Below are 19,708 nucleotides of genomic sequence, written 5' to 3' on the forward strand. Positions count from 1 at the left end.
ACCTTACAAGTCAGTTTTGTGGGGTTGAGTTAGGCTTAAAGTCCACTTCTTAACATGATATCAGAGTTTGATTTAGAGCCTATCCTTGCAATATTAGTTGTTTGTTGGGCATTATTCCACCTGTTATCGGACCGCTATCAGACCACCCATTAAGACCAATTTAAAATATATAAGTGGGTGCAAACCTCACCTTACAAGGCGATTTTGTGTGGTTGAGTTAGGTTTAATTAAAGTCCATTTCTTAACATTTCTTTCATATACTTATACATTTTTCATTTCTTAATTTTTTTATATATTATTGTCTTTAATAATTGAAAATAAAAATTTAATTTAAAAAGTATAATTTAACAAAATATAAACATAAAAATAAAGACTTTTTTAATTGAAAAACATATAATTTTTTATTTTCCCCTTTTTTTAAAATTGAAATGCAAAAAGAAAATCAATAAAATTCAGCTCTCCAATAACCAAATTTTGACTATTTTTCAGCCAGAATATATTACATATAAGGTTCAGAAACCAAATTCTCACCTGAAAGTAAAAGTGCCCTATTGCGATATATATACAGCACACTGTAGCATCTTGAAAATTGAAAAAGCAACTGCTGTGCAGAAAAAAAAGTCTAATAGTATAGGAAAAGTATAGAGATCCAGGAAAAAAATTGCCTTACTTAGATCAAATGATTGAGATATTGGCTAAACAATTTTCTTTTATTCATGGTATAATCAAAAGGAAAATGGTTTATATACGCAGGTATACATCCAAAGAGACAGAATTATAAATTGATAAGGGGATGTGATAGGAGAAGAAATAATAAGAATAAAAGTGTTTAATAGATTAAATACATGTATATGATTATGAAAACCCAAAGAGTATTTTCATCTATCCCTTCAGAATTTTTGCATATTATATAAAATAAATGTCATTTGGAATTCTTTGAATTCACCTACGACTTTTCAAAGATGCATCCTAACTTTCTAATTTAAATGAAAAGATAGTATATTTGACCTGCCCTGTAATTGAGGAAACTCTATCACAGACTTACATACACGTATCATGAAGGTCTATGTGGCTTCTTATAAGATATGGTCAACATGATCACATGGCTACATGGCCTCTTCGAATGGATATCTTGCACAATCCTCTAACCATGCATAAAATTTCAACATAAACAATATGTACATTGTACAACAACTAAAGTTTCTTCAAATTCAGAAGACATTCATGCGCAAATTGAACAACTAACAAGACATGAACAATTTTGTTAACACCTAAACCATCACCACAATGTGAAACCAAACCACCTTTTCTGTGCAACACCATGATCATTCTTGGGCACTCTTCAAAACCAAGCCATCAATGTTCAAAAGACAGTTTTCTTCTTAACCCTATTCAGACAAATATTTCCATACACAAAAGATTGAGTTTCTTTCCTATGTTACATCAACTTACCTACTTTAACTCTTCTACAAGTTCTCTTATCCAACTTTGTCAGGAGTTGAAGAGATAAGTTGATTTTAGTTAAAAGAAACTCAATTCTTTTTGCTTTCTTATTTTTCTTATGGAAAAATTTATCTAAACAAACAATTAAGAAAGAAATTTGTCCAAACATATCTTTAGTTAAAATACATATTGTACATGGTTTTCCATTCTGCAGTCAGCCAGAAAACACTCTCAGACGATTGGTGATCCTCTGACGGCATATTGGACAGTTAGTTAACCTGGATCCACAGTCTCTGCAAGTCTGCATTCCAAAATTGTTAAAAATCATATATAAACTATTTAACAGCAGATGAGAAAGTGACCAAGAATTAATGAGGCTCACCATGTGACCACATCCAAAGGCCAAATCCTTTCTACTTGTCAGACAAATGGCACATGCCTACAGAGGAAAAAAAAATGTATCATTGTGCTACTATCTAACACAACAAATAAATTGTCTTTAAGCATTTTATGGGCTTCCTTTCAGGTCTGTTACTACTAATGGACAAAGAAAATTACTGAAGAGATAACACTAATTGTTAGGAAGTTACGTGTATATGAGAGGAGAAAGAGAAGTAAGTAGAAGTTAGTTAGCCTAACTGCAATAACAGTTAGGAAAGGCGGGAAGTGAGTATAAGAGAGGGAATAATTGATTAGAGAGAGGGGGGTTGTTTTGGTGAGTGATACAGGAAGCGTGAAGCCTGTAGGGGGAGGTTAAGCTCTCTAACTGTATCCCGAATTTGGATTCGTGCTTGTGAATAATACAACGAGAGTTATACAGTAATTTCGGATGTGTTGTGTGTGCGTTTATCTTAGGTTCTTGAATTAGGAACCTAACATTTGGTCCGACCTGCCGGATCAAAAGAGAGGTTGACGGAGATGGAGAGCAAAACGGAGGGAAGGTTGGAGAACCTTGAAATTACGGTAGAAGGGATTAAGGCGGAAACCGCTGCGATACGACGGGACATGCAGCAGATGATGCGGCTCATGGGAGGAGGAGCGAACAGTCAAGATGGAAGGTCTGACGGAAGCAGTAATTCAGTGAACGATAATCAAGTGAGACGTGATCAAGGTAGCTTCCAACAGAATTGGCGGAAACGGGTGGACCTACCGGCGTTTGAGGGAACGGAGCCGCACAGTTGGATTAATCGGGCAGAACGGTTCTTCGACATCCAGAAGGTAGCGGAGGAGGACAAGGTGGAACTTGCCTACATTAGCATGGAAGGTAGTGCGAGTTATTGGTTTAAGGTCTGGAAAGATAAGGCAACAGATCGTTCGTGGACTGGTTTGAAGTTGGCTTTGTTGAATCGGTTTGGAGGAGTTTTTAGAGGAACCGTGTTCGAACAGATGGCGACACTACGGCAGGAGGGGACGGTGGAGGAATACGTCAGAAATTTCGAAATCTTGCTGGGCCAAACCCAGGGATTGGCGGAAGAGTTAGTATTGGGGTTTTTCCTGGCAGGTTTACGAGAGGACGTGAAGGGACAGGTTCGTATCCAAGATCCCCAAGAATTCATGGTGGCGGTGAGAATTGCGCGGGACGTAGAGGATGCAATGTTCAAAGCGCAGGGGGGGGTGTGGAATGGCTTTAGGCCGAACACCACGAGTACGCGGGTTTCGTCGGCGGTCGTTCGAGGAGATGCCGATCGGTCGTCGGTGAATCGACCAGGGGGGACGGCGAACAGTGGCGCGAACAGACGAGAAGGGGGGACGACAAGTGGTAGTGTAAGGGGAAGTACCTTCGGAGGTGGTGATAACAGAGCGCGAACGGTGCGCAACTTACCTTACCCCGAATATCTGAAGAGGAGGGAAGAAGGACGTTGTTTCCGATGTGGGGGTCCTTTTGCGCCGGGCCATCGTTGTGCCGAAGGGAGCTTGAGAGTTTTATTGCTGGCGGAAGATGAGGAGGACGGCGGAGATGATGAAACCAACCAAGAAGTCAAACCGATGGAATTATCTGCATGCTCAGCGGGGGGTTTAACTCAACCTCGAACAATGAAGGTGAAGGGGAAGATCAGAGACCGAGAGGTGTTGGTCCTCATTGATAGCGGGGCCAGCCACAACTTCATAAATCGAAGGTTGGCGGAGGAGTTGGAACTAACTGTTACAGAAACGGCCCCTTATACTGTCAGTCTAGGGGATGGACAGAGGAAGATAACGAGGGGTTGCTGTGAGAGAGTCGGCGTTGTGCTGGGAGAGGCGGAGGTTGAAGAGAAGTTCCATCTTTTTGAGTTAGGCGGAGTCGATGCCATATTGGGGGTAGAATGGTTAGAAAAATTGGGTGAAGTAGTATTAAATTGGAGGGCAATGACCATGGAGTATTGCACGGGGGGTAAAAGGGTGGTGATACAAGGAGATCCTGCTCTAACCCGACAGCTGGTGGAGCCACACGCTTTGCTGAAAATGACAGATGCTGAGTCATGGCTGATTATTTGGGAGTTGGGCCGAGTGGAGAATGAGCTGGACCGGGAAGAAGAGGTGGATTTGACAGAAGCGCAGAGGGCAGAGATGGGGACGCTTTTGCAGAAGCACTACCGTGTTTTTCGAGACGTGCAGGGGTTACCACCGACTAGAAACTTGGTGCACCGGATACCATTAAAAGAAGGGGAAGACCCACGTCCGCCCCTATCGTTACCCACATCTGTTAAAAGGCGAAATCGAGAGGCAAGTGGCTGATATGCTGCAAGCGGGAATAATACGTCCCAGTTCGAGTCCGTATTCCAGTCCGGTGATACTGGTACAGAAGAGAGACAAAAGCTGGCGCTTTTGCGTGGACTATCGGGCGTTAAACCGAGCGACTATTCCAAACAAATTTCCCATCCCTGTCATCGAAGAACTATTGGACGAATTGAGAGGGGCTGCTTATTTTTCGAAGATCGACCTTAAAAGCGGCTATCACCAGGTCAGAATGGGGGAAGAAGACATACACAAAACAGCATTTAGAACTCATCAGGGCCACTACGAGTTCCTCGTAATGCCTTTCGGTCTCACGAATGCACCGTCAACGTTCCAGAATGCGATGAATGAAATGTTACAAAGGTACTTACGAAAATTTGTATTGGTCTTCTTCGATGATATTTTAGTTTATAGTGCCAGCTGGGAGGAGCACCTGGGACATGTAAATCTGGTGTTGGAAGTATTAGAAGGAAATGACTGGATAGCCAACAAAAAGAAATGTGAGTTTGGGAAAAAGAAGATAGCGTACTTGGGACATCAAATTTCAGAGGCAGGAGTTGAAATGGATGGGGACAAAGTTAAGGCCGTGGTAGAATGGAAAGAACCGAAGACTCTGAAAGCACTAAGGGGATTCCTGGGTCTAACGGGGTATTACAGGCGATTTGTGAGAGGATATGGAAAAATAGCTAAACCTCTGACGGAGTTGTTGAAGAAAGGCAAATTTTTATGGTCAGAACAAGCCAGTCAAGCCATGGCAGAACTGAAGAAGGCGGTCACTACAGCACCAGTGTTAACTTTGCCTGATTTTAATCAGGAGTTCCACGTTGAATGCGATGCTTCAGGAGGGGGAATAGGAGCTGTACTCACTCAAGGCAAGAAACCCATTGCGTTTTTTAGCAAAGCACTATCCGAGACTTCCATGAACAAATCGGTATACGAAAAAGAGTTAATGGCGTTGGTGTTGGCTATCCAACATTGGAGACCTTATCTACTAGGGAGGAAGTTTGTGGTGCATACTGATCAACGCAGTCTAAAGTATCTGTTGGAGCAAAGGATTACTACATACAGCCAACAAAACTGGATAGCCAAGTTGATGGGCTATGAGTTCGAAATCATGTATAAGAAGGGAAGTTCCAATACGGTGGCTGATGCCTTATCAAGGAAGGAAGCAGGAGAAATGGAGGAGCCAGAGTTACGGGTAATGTCCAGGTCCTACTGGCAGGATTTTCAGGAGGTATTAAGGGAGGTGGAAGAAGATGAGACGTTAAAAAGGGTAATAGCTGACATTCAAAGGGATCCCGACTGCCATGCAGCGTATACTCTAGAAAATGACCGACTGCACTACAAGGGGAGGCTTGTAATATCCGAAACATCGACCTGGATTCCCAAACTTTTGGCTGAGTTTCACGTAACGAATACTGGAGGACATTCTGGGGTATTTAGAACATATAGAAGGATAGCCCAGTCGCTTTATTGGAAGGGAATGAAGAAAGCTGTCACCGATTTTGTGGCAGGGTGCGTAATTTGTCAGCAGCACAAGTATATGGCAGCTTCCCCACAAGGGTTGTTGCAACCTCTACCGATACCGCAAGCAATATGGGAGGAGATCACCATGGATTTTATTGTTAAGCTACCTAAATCACACGGTTATGATGCTATATTGGTTGTGGTGGATAGGCTGAGCAAATACGCACACTTTATGGCACTTAGACATCCTTATTCGGCTAAAACGGTGGCGGAAGTGTTTATCCGAGAGGTTGTCAGGTTACATGGTGTTCCTGTCTCAATTGTGAGTGATCGAGATCCTTTGTTCTTGAGTACGTTTTGGAGGGAGCTTTTTAAACTACAGGGGACACAGCTCAATATGAGTACTGCTTACCACCCGGCTACGGATGGACAGACTGAGGTAATTAATCGGATTTTGGAGGGATATCTGAGATGTTTTTGCCCAGAGCAGCCCAAGAACTGGCATGCAGTGTTACCATGGGCTGAGTACTGGTACAACACCAGCTACCAAGGAGCTGCGAGATGCACGCCGTTTGAAACGGTCTATGGAAGAGCTCCTCCGTCGTTGAACAGATTTGTGCCGGGGGAGTCAGTGGTAGAGGCAGTCGCACAAGATCTTATGACAAGGGACGAGGCTTTGAGGCAACTGAAATTTCACCTAAGTCGTGCTCAAGATTTAATGGTGAACCAAGCGAATAGGAAGAGAAGAGATGTGGACATTAAAGTGGGTGACTGGGTCTATCTTAAAATTAGACCCCATAAACAAGCATCTATACCAATTCGTTTACATCCTAAACTGGCAGCTCGATACTTTGGTCCTTTCCAGGTGCTCCAGCAAGTGGGCCCAGTGGCATTCAGACTACAGCTGCCAGAAAATGCACGTATACATGCAGTCTTTCATGTGTCACAACTTAAGAAAGCGGTGGGACAAAAGAAGGTTGAGAAAGACCTACCAGCTGAGCTACAAGCAGAGGGGCCTACATATTGGCCAGTGGGAGTGTTGGGGACGAGACAACGAGAGCAAGGGAATGAGAAAATACAACAGATCCTGGTTCAGTGGCAGGAGGGGGGCAGCGAAGGAGCTACGTGGGAAGACGTGTTGACTATCCAAGATCAGTATCCTGATTTTAAGTTCAACCTTGAGGACAAGGTTGCTGAAGAAGGGGAGGGTAATGTTAGGAAGTTACGTGTATATGAGAGGAGAAAGAGAAGTAAGTAGAAGTTAGTTAGCCTAACTGCAATAACAGTTAGGAAAGGCGGGAAGTGAGTATAAGAGAGGGAATAATTGATTAGAGAGAGGGGGGTTGTTTTGGTGAGTGATACAGGAAGCGTGAAGCCTGTAGGGGGAGGTTAAGCTCTCTAACTGTATCCCGAATTTGGATTCGTGCTTGTGAATAATACAACGAGAGTTATACAGTAATTTCGGATGTGTTGTGTGTGCGTTTATCTTAGGTTCTTGAATTAGGAACCTAACACTAATGAAATGAATGAAACCCATATATAAAGAATTGATACCACTTTTAATTCAAAATCCTAAGACAATGATTTTATAGGTCTTCGTCCTTATATAATGTTTAACTTTTTCACCTTTATCCAATATAAAACTTAGACTTACACTTGGATTCCCAATCGCTATATCTACATACATTCATACATACATATATGTATATATACACATATATAAGGCATAAATTACAGTTTGTAACCTTTTTTCAGCCTACCCACAAAAGTTTTTGTCACAAGCATAAAATAAAAATTGTGGCTATAACATGTGATCCCTTCAACTCAAAATTTAGAGGTTTAGTGACACAAAGGTTTAGATAAGTTGAAAAAGTGTTAACTACAGGGGAGTAACCAAAACATATTACTTTGTTTAATAGTTTGACAAACTAGAAAGTGATAAAAGAGAATATAATGAATCTTCTAGGTTTCAATCTTATGTGTACCATTTGATTTCTCTCATCATCCATGGAAGTTGGCATATTGCTGAGAACACGAGCTGGTGGCACAAGCCTAGAATAAGGAGCTGGAGGAGGTCTCGGAACAATTTTATTTGACCTTCCTGTTACTCGACTTTGTCCAAAAAAAAAAACAGAGAGAACAAAAAAAAAAACAATAAATATCCATAAAACAGACATTGTAACAAATAGTCACCTGAAAGAAAACCACTTTGCTTCTGAGAAATCTGTCTCCAAAATGGACCAAAATATGCTGCAAATGTTTTCACTTTTCATGTAATGAAAGTATATAAGGGACCAACCCTAGTAGTCCTAGTTCAATGGCTGCTTTATATTGGAAAGGTATCTCCATTAGAGCAGCCAGAGCAAAAGCAGCTTCTTTTTCAGAGGAGCTTGATTTCTTAGACATTATGTCAGTGAAGTTAACAAACTGCAATAAAAGGGAGATTATTTTACTATTACAAACAAAGAAATTGCTGCCATTCACAATTTCGTGTTGATTCCATACCTGAAAATTGTCAAAGTCGCGAACCGGAATCTTGTCATCGAACTTCTTCATGTCATCCCAAGGTCCATCACCAACTCCGACCAGAATAATAGACAGGGGATATGAACTGACATCAGAAAAAAGTAGAAAATAGAAATTTATGGAATTGGTCAAGTAAAACACTAGGAAGATTCCTATGAATAGGCTACAAGCAATTAACATAACAAATTTGATTACACATTCAATCTAAAAGTTTAAGGTATAAAGTTCTCAGATCCTTCAGAAATATATGTTGCTGAACATCCATGTTGTCAACAAAATACTTCTCTTATATTGGAAAGAAGATGATAATAGTTCTTGTAGATGAGGCTAACTTCCATTTTTCTATGACTTTTTGAATTTGCTTTTAGAGATATTTCTTCTGTTACATGTACCTTGCATCAGCTATTGCTTTGATAGTTCTTGCTTCTTGTGGACTTAGTTCTCCATCGTCACCGCTTGTCGTAACCTTCAATATTTGAACAATATCAAATAAAGATAGGAATAGTATAACATGCTTACAAATACAATTAATATTAGTTACCTGGCCATCTGCAACAATAACTAACACATGGAATTGGCCATGACTTTGCTCAACTATGTCTATTGCAGCCTCAATCACTGGAGCGTAAGAAGTTGGTCCTTCAAACAAAAACATAGATATTTCTTCAGCCATGGCTATAGCCTTAAGATTACCAGTGTTATGTTTTATATTAGTAACTAATGATGATTCCATTCGATGATTTGTCCATAACATGAGCATTCTTGCTTTGTCAACACAAACACAATTCTTCTCCGCAATTCATTACATTAAACTATGAATCATCATTGCTTTAGGTTCCACTTCTCCTAATTAAAATGTACCACGTTTAAACTTGATGTCTTATGCTTCGGAATAGCCGCAACAAACTCACTTCAAAAGCATCTACCAACACAACCACTAATTCATTAAAAGAGATGAGACCGCAAACATAAACCTTAGAAGATAGACGAAGGAAAAATCACTCAAAAAATAACATGGTTTGATTGAAATGTAAATGAATTTCAACATACGTTTACGACAGAATTCGCCATACACAAATATTAGTATTACATGAAGTTAGTTATTAACTTTCGTTACATGTTCCTGTATATAGCATAGTTATCATAACTAATTTTTGTTAAATGTGCCTAAAAAAGCAGAGAAGTAACGTGAACAAAGTTTTCTACTTCTGAGTGAAAGGTCACATGGTTGCAAAAGTTTCAATAGATGCTAAAGCGCTTGATGCATATCTCCTAGTAGATGCTATAAAAGAAGGTAGACTATCTAAGCACCTGAACAAGATATTACAGAACCAATCTTCACGAATCCCCACCTTGGTTCAACATAAAACCTGAGTGAGACTCACCTGTCTTCTCTTACGAAGTGCAATTTGATATCAACATGTTTCGTTTTATCACGGTAGACTTGGTTTTTGGATAACTGTATTACATTGTTCTTTGCACAATAGACAGTGACTACCATGTCTTGCACCTTCAGTTCTCTACTATACTCCATAGGAAGAAAGACTTCTTTCACGCTTCTATCATGACAACATACTCTGTTTTAGAGGTTGACAAAGCCACTACCTTTTATAGATTGGACTTCCATCTAATCGAAGTACCATACGCAATAAACACATAACCTTCTATTGGAGCCTTTCTGGCATATTGTCTAGCTCCACCATAAATTAAAACTCTTCCAAACGACCCCTTCAAACATAAGAGGATCCACTTAGGATCATGTTAGTTAGCTCGTTCATGCCTTGGCGTGCACCTGCAATAACACTCACAGCATAGGTCATGTCAGGTCAAGTGCAATCATTGCATACACCATAGAACCAACAACATTTGCATATGGAATATCATTCATATAACTTGATTCCTCCAACATCTTAGAAGATTGTTCATTACTCAACTTATAAAGTGACACAAGAGGCGTGGAAACAAGCTGAATTTGTCATCCCAAACTTGTCAAGGATTTTTTTTAGGTAGGTCTCCTGAAATTTCAAACCACTTCGTTTAATGATCTCAATTCCGAAAATCTTTGCAGTAGCTCCAAGATCCTACATATCGAACATATTTATAGTGCTTTACTTTCTCATTTCTATCTAAAATGGGACTTAGACTCACTTGAATTTCTAACAGGCTCATCTCCTAACATCTCACATGCAGCTACTAAGGAATATGCAATAAACTTTGCAAATCCATACCTTTTCCAAGTTCTAATCGTTCACCTTGTTCTATATCCGGCAATACTATATCCATTAACACGTCTATCTTCATTAAAAGCTCATTGTTTGTCTTCTTCCAAATCATCTAAATCTTCACTTTGTAAGAAACCAAATGCTTTATCTTTGTCAGGCCCCAAGTTTTCCCTCTCACCATTACAACGACACTCACTTCCATATTTTAAAACCCTTGGCTTATGATCCATCTATGTTTCATTGAAGACAACGTCACAACTGATGATATACTTCTTAACCAAAATTCTTCATTAAAGTGTCGTTGGGGGACATTTATTAACTAGATAGGCAACCGTCGATGTAGCTCCAGCCCAAAATACCTTTAAAACTCCAACACTTAGAACTGTACATCTCACTCGGTCCAGTATAATCCTATTGAATCTCTCGGCTAAACCATTTTGTTGAGTATCAACTACCATTTGATCATTAATATGCTTGACACCATGAGGACCTTTGATGATTTGTAATCGTCTCCAAGTATAGTTATTTCACTTGACATAGACAGTCTATCAAAACTAGACAGTCTACCAGATCCAAATGATCTATCAGAGTTGTTAGTTTTCTTCTGTCTCCCAGAACAGAACCTTCTGGTAGAACCTTCCTTTTTGCGATAGAAACATTTGATATATGATGTGCCTCTACCATTGTGTGACCTTGACTTCGGATCTCCTTCTATCTCATCTATCATCACTTGTAGATATTCTTCCCTTTAATAGAAGGTCGTCTCTAACACTAGACACCTTAACATCAAATTTATCGTTACTCTATCGAACTCAAGTTTCTGAATTTCCTCAAGAGAGAGAGTATCTCTTCCATGCAACAAGATTTCCTAGAAATGATCAAGTGTCTCGGGCAACAAACACAACACCAACAATGCCTAATCCTCACCATCAATATTCTTCGGATAAGAATCAACTTATTGAATTCATCCAATTGTTTGCTAATTTCCTTTTCACTACTCATCTTATATAAGTGCAACGTTTACTTCAAATATAAATAATTTACCAAAAACTTCATAAGTACAAACTCTCAAGCTTTGTCCATAGTCATATTGCAGTCTTCTACTTCGAGACTTACCTCAACACTTTGTCATCGAGACCAAGAACAATCACATTGTGAGCCTGCTCCAATAACATTTTCTTGTCCTTTTTGTGTCATCGCTATGTAAAGTTTAGATTCACCTTTTAGAGCTTCCAGGAGACCTTGCCAAATAAAAAGAACATGCATCTTACACTATCACAATCTGAAATCACTCAAACCAGTTAATCTTTAAACCTCAAACTTTTTGAAAGTCATAATGATTGAAATCCACATTCACCACACCAATGGAATAACCTGAATAAATTCACTACAAAAGCATCTACCAACACAAACACTAATTCGATAACATAGATGATATTGCAAACATAAATGTAGAAGATAGACAATGAAGAATAAGAAAAAATCACAGAAAAAAAAAATGTGGTTCAATAGAAGTGACAAACTTTAATCTACATCCATAACAAAATTCATTATGCTGATAGATTACAACTTAAATTTAGTTATTCATTGTCGTTACAGGTTCCTATATATAACAATATAACTCCTGTAACTAACTTCTGTGAAATGCACTAAACAAGCACAAAAGTTATGCGAACAGCGTTTCACGCTTTAGACTCGGTAGATGTTAAAGCAGTAGACACTTTACTCTCTACATCATTGAAAGAAGCATTTCTTATACCAAATGCTCTAGAAAAAAGTTAGACGGACTAGGAACCTAAACAAGATTATACTAAACCAATCTTCATATATTATTATGCTCTTTCCAAAATGTAACAGACTCTCGTTGGACAACCACAAACATCTAATCTCACAATCAAGATGTTCATTCCTCAACATGATGGAATGTATTGAAGATTCCACATCAAGATAAGACGAAATTATAAACAGATTTTGATGTTGAATTGCATATAGACTTGTTTACTAATATGGTATCGCAGCCATATCAAAAATATTATCCTAACAAGATTCGTGGGGCTTGTTGGACCACCCACGAATATTTAATTTCACGTTCAATACTCCTTCCTCAATGTGAGAGTGCATCGAAGAACCCACGTACAGAGATAAAGCCAAATCAAAATATATAAATGGGATGTAAACCTCGGCATTATTCTTTCGAGGATGTGTCATTTTTTTACACAAGGAAATAGTTGTAACTTTCTAGTGACAATAATAAAAAATGATGAGAGAAGTAATTTTCATAGTTTTCTGAAATGTACCATTAATTTCATTGAGATAAATTTTGATTCCATTGTCAAACAATTAAATAGCCTGGAAATCTACTACAGTAAAAAATTGCAAGACTATGGATTGTGACCAGATAACTTATTGACTTCTAAATGTATTTCAACACTTAGCGTCTGAAATATATTTCAACAGGTATAACAGTCTTTAATCAGCAAGTAGTAAATTACTTACTTCATATTGAGGTAAGTGGTTGAAATAAGAACGCAATAAGCTGAGATGAAAATCACCTGAAAGTCTTAAGTTTGGAACAACTTTGTGATAACAAGCCAAAACTTCCTCAAATCCATGGCAAGATGAATGATCACTGTGAAAGCTAAACACTTCTTGATCATGAGTGGTGGCTGTTTAGATACAGAAGTTGAACCATTTTCATATTGGAAAACTAAATTTCTTCTATACATGTTCAGCAATAAGGATTAGGCCTTACCATCACCAAAGCCAAAACAAGGAATCAAGTTGTCATCATCAAACGGAGCCAGAGTCTTGCCAATGATAGAGATGGCTTTCTCATACGGGTTAGGTGTACTTCCAATAGCATGTAGGCTTTTATTGTTGAATGAGATACTTCCTTCAATAACAACATGAATGCATTGGCTTTGTAGGCAAACAGTCAAAAAGCAATCATTCCAAAAGGAAATAATAACCAAATTCAATGTAAAACAGAAACCATACATTTTCATGCCAGTTTTAGTTTTCAATTATGTCTTCATTTCATCTTAAACGGTATAAAATTTCTAAGTTGATTTTTGTTTATATTCTACTTACCAGTCCATTCATTACTTTTCGTAAAATCAATTCCAAGAACAAGATTTGATGATTCTAAACCTTCGTTCCTCAAGGCAGTTGTAACCTACATATATAATGAACCGTGTGAGATTGGTTCAGTAAATATGCATTATAAATTAAATATGATAAAAAATCAAATAAAATCATACATAGTTTCGGTCAATAAATATAATAATTTAAAAACTTGTCAAAATAGTTATTTTCTTTTTTTCTTAAACTTTACAAAATAATAATGTTTAATCCTTTTCGACATCCCTATTTATGTACGAATGTGCTCCTCGTTTTTTAAAATGTATCAAAATGGTCCTTAATTTTGAAAATTGATATCAATTGAGTCCTTTCCGTTAAGTTGGCTGGACGGCGTTAAAAAAATTGATGAGTGGATGCTGAGATGACGAACGAACGCTCGTCCACCAGCGAACGAACGCTCGTCCACCAGCGAACGCTCGTCCACTAGAGAACGAACGCTCGTCGACCTCTTACTGCTGGACGACCGTTCGTTCCACACTGGAATACCGTTCGTTCGGTGGTCGACGAGCGTTCGTTCGCTGATGGACGAGCGTTCGTTCGCTGGTGGACGAGCATTCGTTCGTCATCTCAGCATCCACTCATCAATTTTTTTAACGCCGTCCAGCCAACTTAACGGAAAGGACTCAATTGATATCAATTTTCAAAATTAAGAACCATTTTGATACACTATAAAAAAACGAGGACCCAATTGAGACATTCGTACATAAATAGGGATGTCGAAAAGGATTAAACCAAATAATAAAGACAAAGACAACCAAGGTAATGCACCTTCCACTAAGTCAGAAGTGGTCCCATTTAAAAAAGACTATAAAGTCTCGCATCTAACCACGTGAGTCACCACCAAATATAACTATTCACATTAAATAATACCTATCAAATTTAAGTCAATTTTAAGTAATTGATAGATATGTTTATTGAAAAAAAGTTAATATTAACATGTAATTAATTTTAAAAATAATTTTTTATCTTTTATTTTTTATTTTCTAAATTTATATTTAATCATATATTAATATTCATTTTTCTTTATTAAACATATACGAGAATTATTTAACATTGAATACACATTTAATTATATTAATTTAAATAAATTTAAGAAAATTAGAATTAATTTTTAAACATTAAATACTCATTTTTATCATTTGTCCTTCCTACAACATTAAATACTCAATGACCTTTTTTTTATTTGAATTTAATGGAAACATACATTGAAGATAACTACAGCACTTTTTTTCCTTTTTTATTTGCACGTATCAGTGATGTAATCTGAATAAATACATCATGTAGTTATTTTTTAAATATTAGTTCCTCCCTTAAGTTTTCCATGATTCATTAAAAAATACTTTAGATAATAACGGAAAAAATATTTACCAATAATTTATTTTAGCTAAAATTTTAGTTCTTATCATCCCAAGCAAACAACATTTATGGAAATCGTAATTTGAAGTTGTATTTCATTTTATAGCTCCAAAAGTAGTTTTCACTTTTCAGTCCATTATGGGTAGTGAAATTTGTAGTTCTTTCTTGGTTTAATCATTCACTAAGTCCCTATTTTCGCATGGAATCTCAATTTCGTCCCTTTCTTTCTGAAAATATCAACTGGGTCCCAATTTTATGAAAATTGCAACAAATCGATCCTTTCCGTTAAATTGGCTGGACGGCGTTAAAAAAATTGATGAGTGGATGCTGTGATGACGAACGAACGCTCGTCCACCAGCGAACGAACGCTCGTCCACCAGCGAACGAACGCTCGTTCACCAGCGAACGAACGCTCGTCCACCAGCGAACGAACGCTCGTGGACCTCTTACTACTGGACGACCGTTCGTTCGGTGGTCGACGAGTGTTCGTTCGCTGGTGGACGAGCGTTCGTTCGCTGGTGAACGAGCGTTCGTTCGCTGGTGGACGAGCGTTCGTTCGTCATCTCAACATCCACTCATAAATTTTTTTAACGCCGTTTGACACTATTTAACGGAAAGGATCGATTTGTTGCAATTTTCATAAAATTGAGACCCAATTGATATTTTCAGAAAGAAAGGGACGAAATTGAGATTTCATGCGAAAATAGGAACTTAGTGAATGATTAAACCTTCTTTTTTTTTTTCATGTTATGGTTTTCAACACTACTTTGCCAGTGCACAGGTTATCATTATTTTTTTACTTTCCAATGATGAAAACGCGTTTCTCCACCTCTCAAACATATTCTAGCTAGTGGATATTGAGATTGGATTACCTTTCGAATACGTCTGGGAAAAAATCGGTATCCAAATCCAGATAATTATCATTGTATTCGAATATCAGAATATAATTTGTATGAATATTTACTCAATTTAAATTTATATTTTAATATCAATAAATTTGTAAATATGCTATAAATTTGATTTTTCATACGATATTATTTTATTAAAATTTAATAATAAATTATATAAAATTATTATTCATTTTAATAATTATTATTAAAATTATACATATCTTTTTTAGAGAAATTAATTATTTTTTTTTATGACACTTACTTGTGATAAAAATTACTATTTTAATAAAATATTTAATTTAATATAAATTTACAATTTAAAAAATCTAACCGAACAAACTCACAATACAAATAAATTAAATCTAATTAATCTAATAAATTAAATAGATAAATATAAATTTTAAAATATTAAATTTAGATTATATTGTTGGATTCAAATCCAAACCAACCAGACTTAATAAAGCTATTTTAATAGTAGAATAAAACTTAGATATAGTTTATAGTTTTTTTCTTAGTTTATTAAAATTAGAATTTTAGTTCTTATCCAATTAAAAAATATTTTTAATTTTAGAAAAATTATAAATCTATAAAATAAAATTTTAAAAAGTGACTATTAATATTATTGTCATCAATAACGCTGCTACGTAATTTAAAAACAAAATATTCTATAAAAAATTACTGATAAAAAAATACTGATCATAAGATCAAATATTCACAAATATTATACTTTTAAAGAAGAGCTGTCAACAGATCACTCGGCCCAGTTTAATAGTCACTCAGTGATTCATTTGTTATGGAATTCAAAAAAATTCAAATTAATTTGACTCATTACAAATTACTGGTTAAATAGATTAATTTATTTGATTTTTTAATTTAAAAAATTATAAATATATTTTAATTAAAATTTAATTTAAATATAATTTTAAATGATATTAAATAAAAAAGTACAATATAATCTAAACATATTTAAAAATTAGAAAATATTTAAATTTTTATTTTTTTTAATATAATTTAATATTTAAAATTTATGAATTAATTTATAAACTAATCCGATTTAGCACTAATTCAATTTAGATCAACTGAATTTTTAGTAAATTAAATTTATTTTTAGTCCTATTTTTAATATGTATTCTTTTTCAATCCAATCCGAGTGATACACGTTATCCTTATCCATTTTAATTCATTTGGACTCTTTTTAAAGTAATATAAAAGCCATGATCAACTCACATTAAATACTAGGTACACCTCCATTTATAATGAAAGAGACAGAACTACAATGAAAGATGGGGCCATAAAGAAGGATTTTTTATGCAATAAAAAAAGTTTACAAAGTAATTTAAAATTTATTTGCAATAGAATTATTTTTTTAAAATTGATTTCAATTAAAATTAATTTGAAACTTAAAGGATTTATGTTTGAGTTGAGTGTTCAAATTTTCAGAAAATAGTAAAAATAAATTATTTTATCTAAATTAATTTCTAAATGCGCATGCCTTTGCAAATTTCTTAAACTATACTACATTTCTCATTTTATGAATTAATATTGCTTTAGGTCACTTCACGTGAGCATTTAAAATAATTAATGCTTAAAAATTATACAAAGTGGTAGATAATAACTATGTATAGCTTTTTAAATCATATGACAAGGATATTAATATTCTTTAAGATGGTGGTTTAAAAAAAATCCTTCATAAACCGGGGCCCGAAATTATATTCTTTTAAATTAAACAAAAGTCATTTTGTTTGAGAATAACAAATGGGTTAAATCATAAATGCATGGTTGTACTGATTTATTTATAAATAATTAAATTATTTTAAATTTTTAAAAGGTTAAATGAAAACAAGAATATATTTTAATTTTTAAATTACTCATTAAAAAGATAATTTCTAAATTAGAAAATTAAAAATTATACTTTTAAAATGCTGAATATTTTTTTCTTTAATATTACTAAGAAAAACAATGGACCAACCTGCCAAACTTTCTTTTTAGCTTAAAAAATATATTATCCTCAAAACATGCGTTTCGACCTTAATTAGCTTTTGCCTAACTTTTCTTCATTTGTAGGATGCTTTTTTTTCCTTATTTTCAATTTTATGTATAAAATAAAATAAATAAATTGATTATTTTTCAAGAAAATTGAAGATCACACATTTTATATGACACTTTCTATTATTATGTTTTATTTAAAAATTTTAATTTATTTATTTATATACATACGTAAATATATATATACATATATATATATATATATATATATATATATATATATATATAATCTACTTTATTTTCAGTTTTTAAAAAATAACTTTATTTATTTTAATTGTAATAAAACTTACATTTTAAAAAATAACTTTATTTATTATTAAATAGTAATTTAAGAAATACTATCGATTAACATTTCTGATAATAAAAAATATACAAAAAATCGTAATTTATAAAAGAATAAACAATATAAAATAGATTTTGTGTCTAATAACTAAAAGCATGTTTAAAATTCTTGATTACAGACTAGTTTAAATTTACTAACCTAATGTGAAAAAACTAATTCACTTTGAATAACTTTTTATTTTAAATTTACTTTTTAGTTGATAGTTTTAAATCAAAGCTTAAATTAATTTGGAAATTCTTTTACCTCAAAATAAATTCAGAAAATAATAGGGCAGGGAAGAGAAAAAGAAAAGAAAATAGAAATCAAGAAAAGAAATTATATATTGAGAGGTATATCACAAAATCTATGACACATTTGGATTCAATTCTTTTATATATATATATATATATATATATATATATATATATATATAACGATAAAGTGTTATTTAGTTTTAAAAAAATAGTCCACTACTAATAATAATATTTAAATTTACTATTTAAAGCGTAATAAGAGGAGAACGGATCTAGATTTTGACCCAAAAATATCTGTTATGATAATATCCACTTCAGGGCAAACTTTTCTTCTTCAGCCAACGCCCAAATTTGATTTGAGTTGACAAAATAAAATTAGAATTTTTTGTTTGAAAAGATATTTATGAAATATAAATTAAAAACTTTCAAAAACTTAGTTTTGTTTTGCAATTAATCAACAAGATTTCGAACAAATAGCATAATTTGAAACTATTAACTGAAAGAAGAAGAAGAAGAGTATGTAAAGGCAAAGAACCTGTTCAAGCGTAGTGAAGTTATCAGGAATCAGAGCGTATTTCTCTTTCGCAGATAGTTTTCCAGAACCATGATGTTGCACCGGGGGTGGCTCTCGCGGTGGTTTTCTTGATGATTCCGGCGATGACGACGGTCGTGGTTGTGGTGACAAGTTTCTGGTTACGGTGGGAGAGGGAATGTGACGCTTTTTGGCTTGCGAGTTTCCCATGGAAGCTTGAACTAGGGATTCAACAATCAATTTGAATACATATGCAACAATGAATAGAGTAAGAAATAATTGTAAGCTAAATAATAAAATAAAATAAGTGTAAAGAAAGACTTGGTGGGTGGAGGGAGACTATCAAATATTATGGATACATGTGTGGATTTTTTTTTTAAATGTCTTTGTCAATTTTATCTGGTACCTTTTAAACTTTAAGGGTATCTTCTCATAGGGATGAATTTGAGCAAGAGAGAATAAATTAATTTGAGAATAAATAAGTGTTGTTTATTTTTAAGGAATTTAGAAGTGAGTGAAATTAAATTTGAAAATAAAATTTGTAAAAGTTAAGTAGGATTTGACCCATGTGATAAAAAAAGGATATTTTAATGGATAAAAAAATTAATTTGTTTTTGGTAGTAAAAGTAATATAAAATTATATTTTAAAATTATGTATTTTTTTGATAAAATTCATTAAAAATGGTATAAAAGTAAATAAATAATTAATACAAGAATCTTTATTATGGAATAAAAGATATCTACTTAGCAAATAAATAAAGTACGAGTGTTAGATCAAGAAAATTGGGAATAAA

General features: G+C 34.7%; 1 protein-coding gene across 1 annotated transcript; it reads right to left on the reverse strand.

Moving 5' to 3' along the window:
• Nucleotides 1–1,130: 1,130 nt before the first annotated feature.
• On the reverse strand, nucleotides 1,131–19,260 carry LOC124831093 (E3 ubiquitin-protein ligase RGLG4-like). The gene is made up of 11 exons (XM_088098943.1): nucleotides 18,918–19,260; nucleotides 13,464–13,548; nucleotides 13,126–13,266; nucleotides 12,926–13,039; nucleotides 8,693–8,790; nucleotides 8,544–8,617; nucleotides 8,131–8,236; nucleotides 7,925–8,052; nucleotides 7,611–7,737; nucleotides 1,826–1,882; nucleotides 1,131–1,744 (listed from the first exon to the last, which is right to left on the reverse strand). Exons 1-11 carry the CDS (start codon nucleotides 19,122–19,124, stop codon nucleotides 1,658–1,660), a joined length of 1,224 nt encoding a protein of 407 aa, XP_087955069.1. The 5' UTR covers nucleotides 19,125–19,260; the 3' UTR covers nucleotides 1,131–1,657.
• Between the last annotated feature and the right edge of the window lie 448 nt (nucleotides 19,261–19,708).

The sequence above is a fragment of the Vigna umbellata genome, chromosome 9, assembly GCF_029865625.1.
Source record: "Vigna umbellata cultivar VRB3 chromosome 9, Vumbellata_1.0, whole genome shotgun sequence".
NCBI lineage: Eukaryota > Viridiplantae > Streptophyta > Magnoliopsida > Fabales > Fabaceae > Vigna > Vigna umbellata.

Excerpts from the sequence above, each read along its gene's own strand:
- LOC124831093 (XM_088098943.1), bottom strand. The coding sequence starts at position 19,124 with ATGGGAAACTCGCAAGCCAAAAAGCGTCACATTCCCTCTCCCACCGTA. Across the intron at positions 8,618-8,692 it reads TTATTGTTGCAGATGGCCAG|GTTACGACAAGCGGTGACGA; the intron begins GTAACTAATATT and ends CAAATATTGAAG. Across the intron at positions 1,745-1,825 it reads CCTTTGGATGTGGTCACATG|ACTTGCAGAGACTGTGGATC; the intron begins GTGAGCCTCATT and ends TTTGGAATGCAG.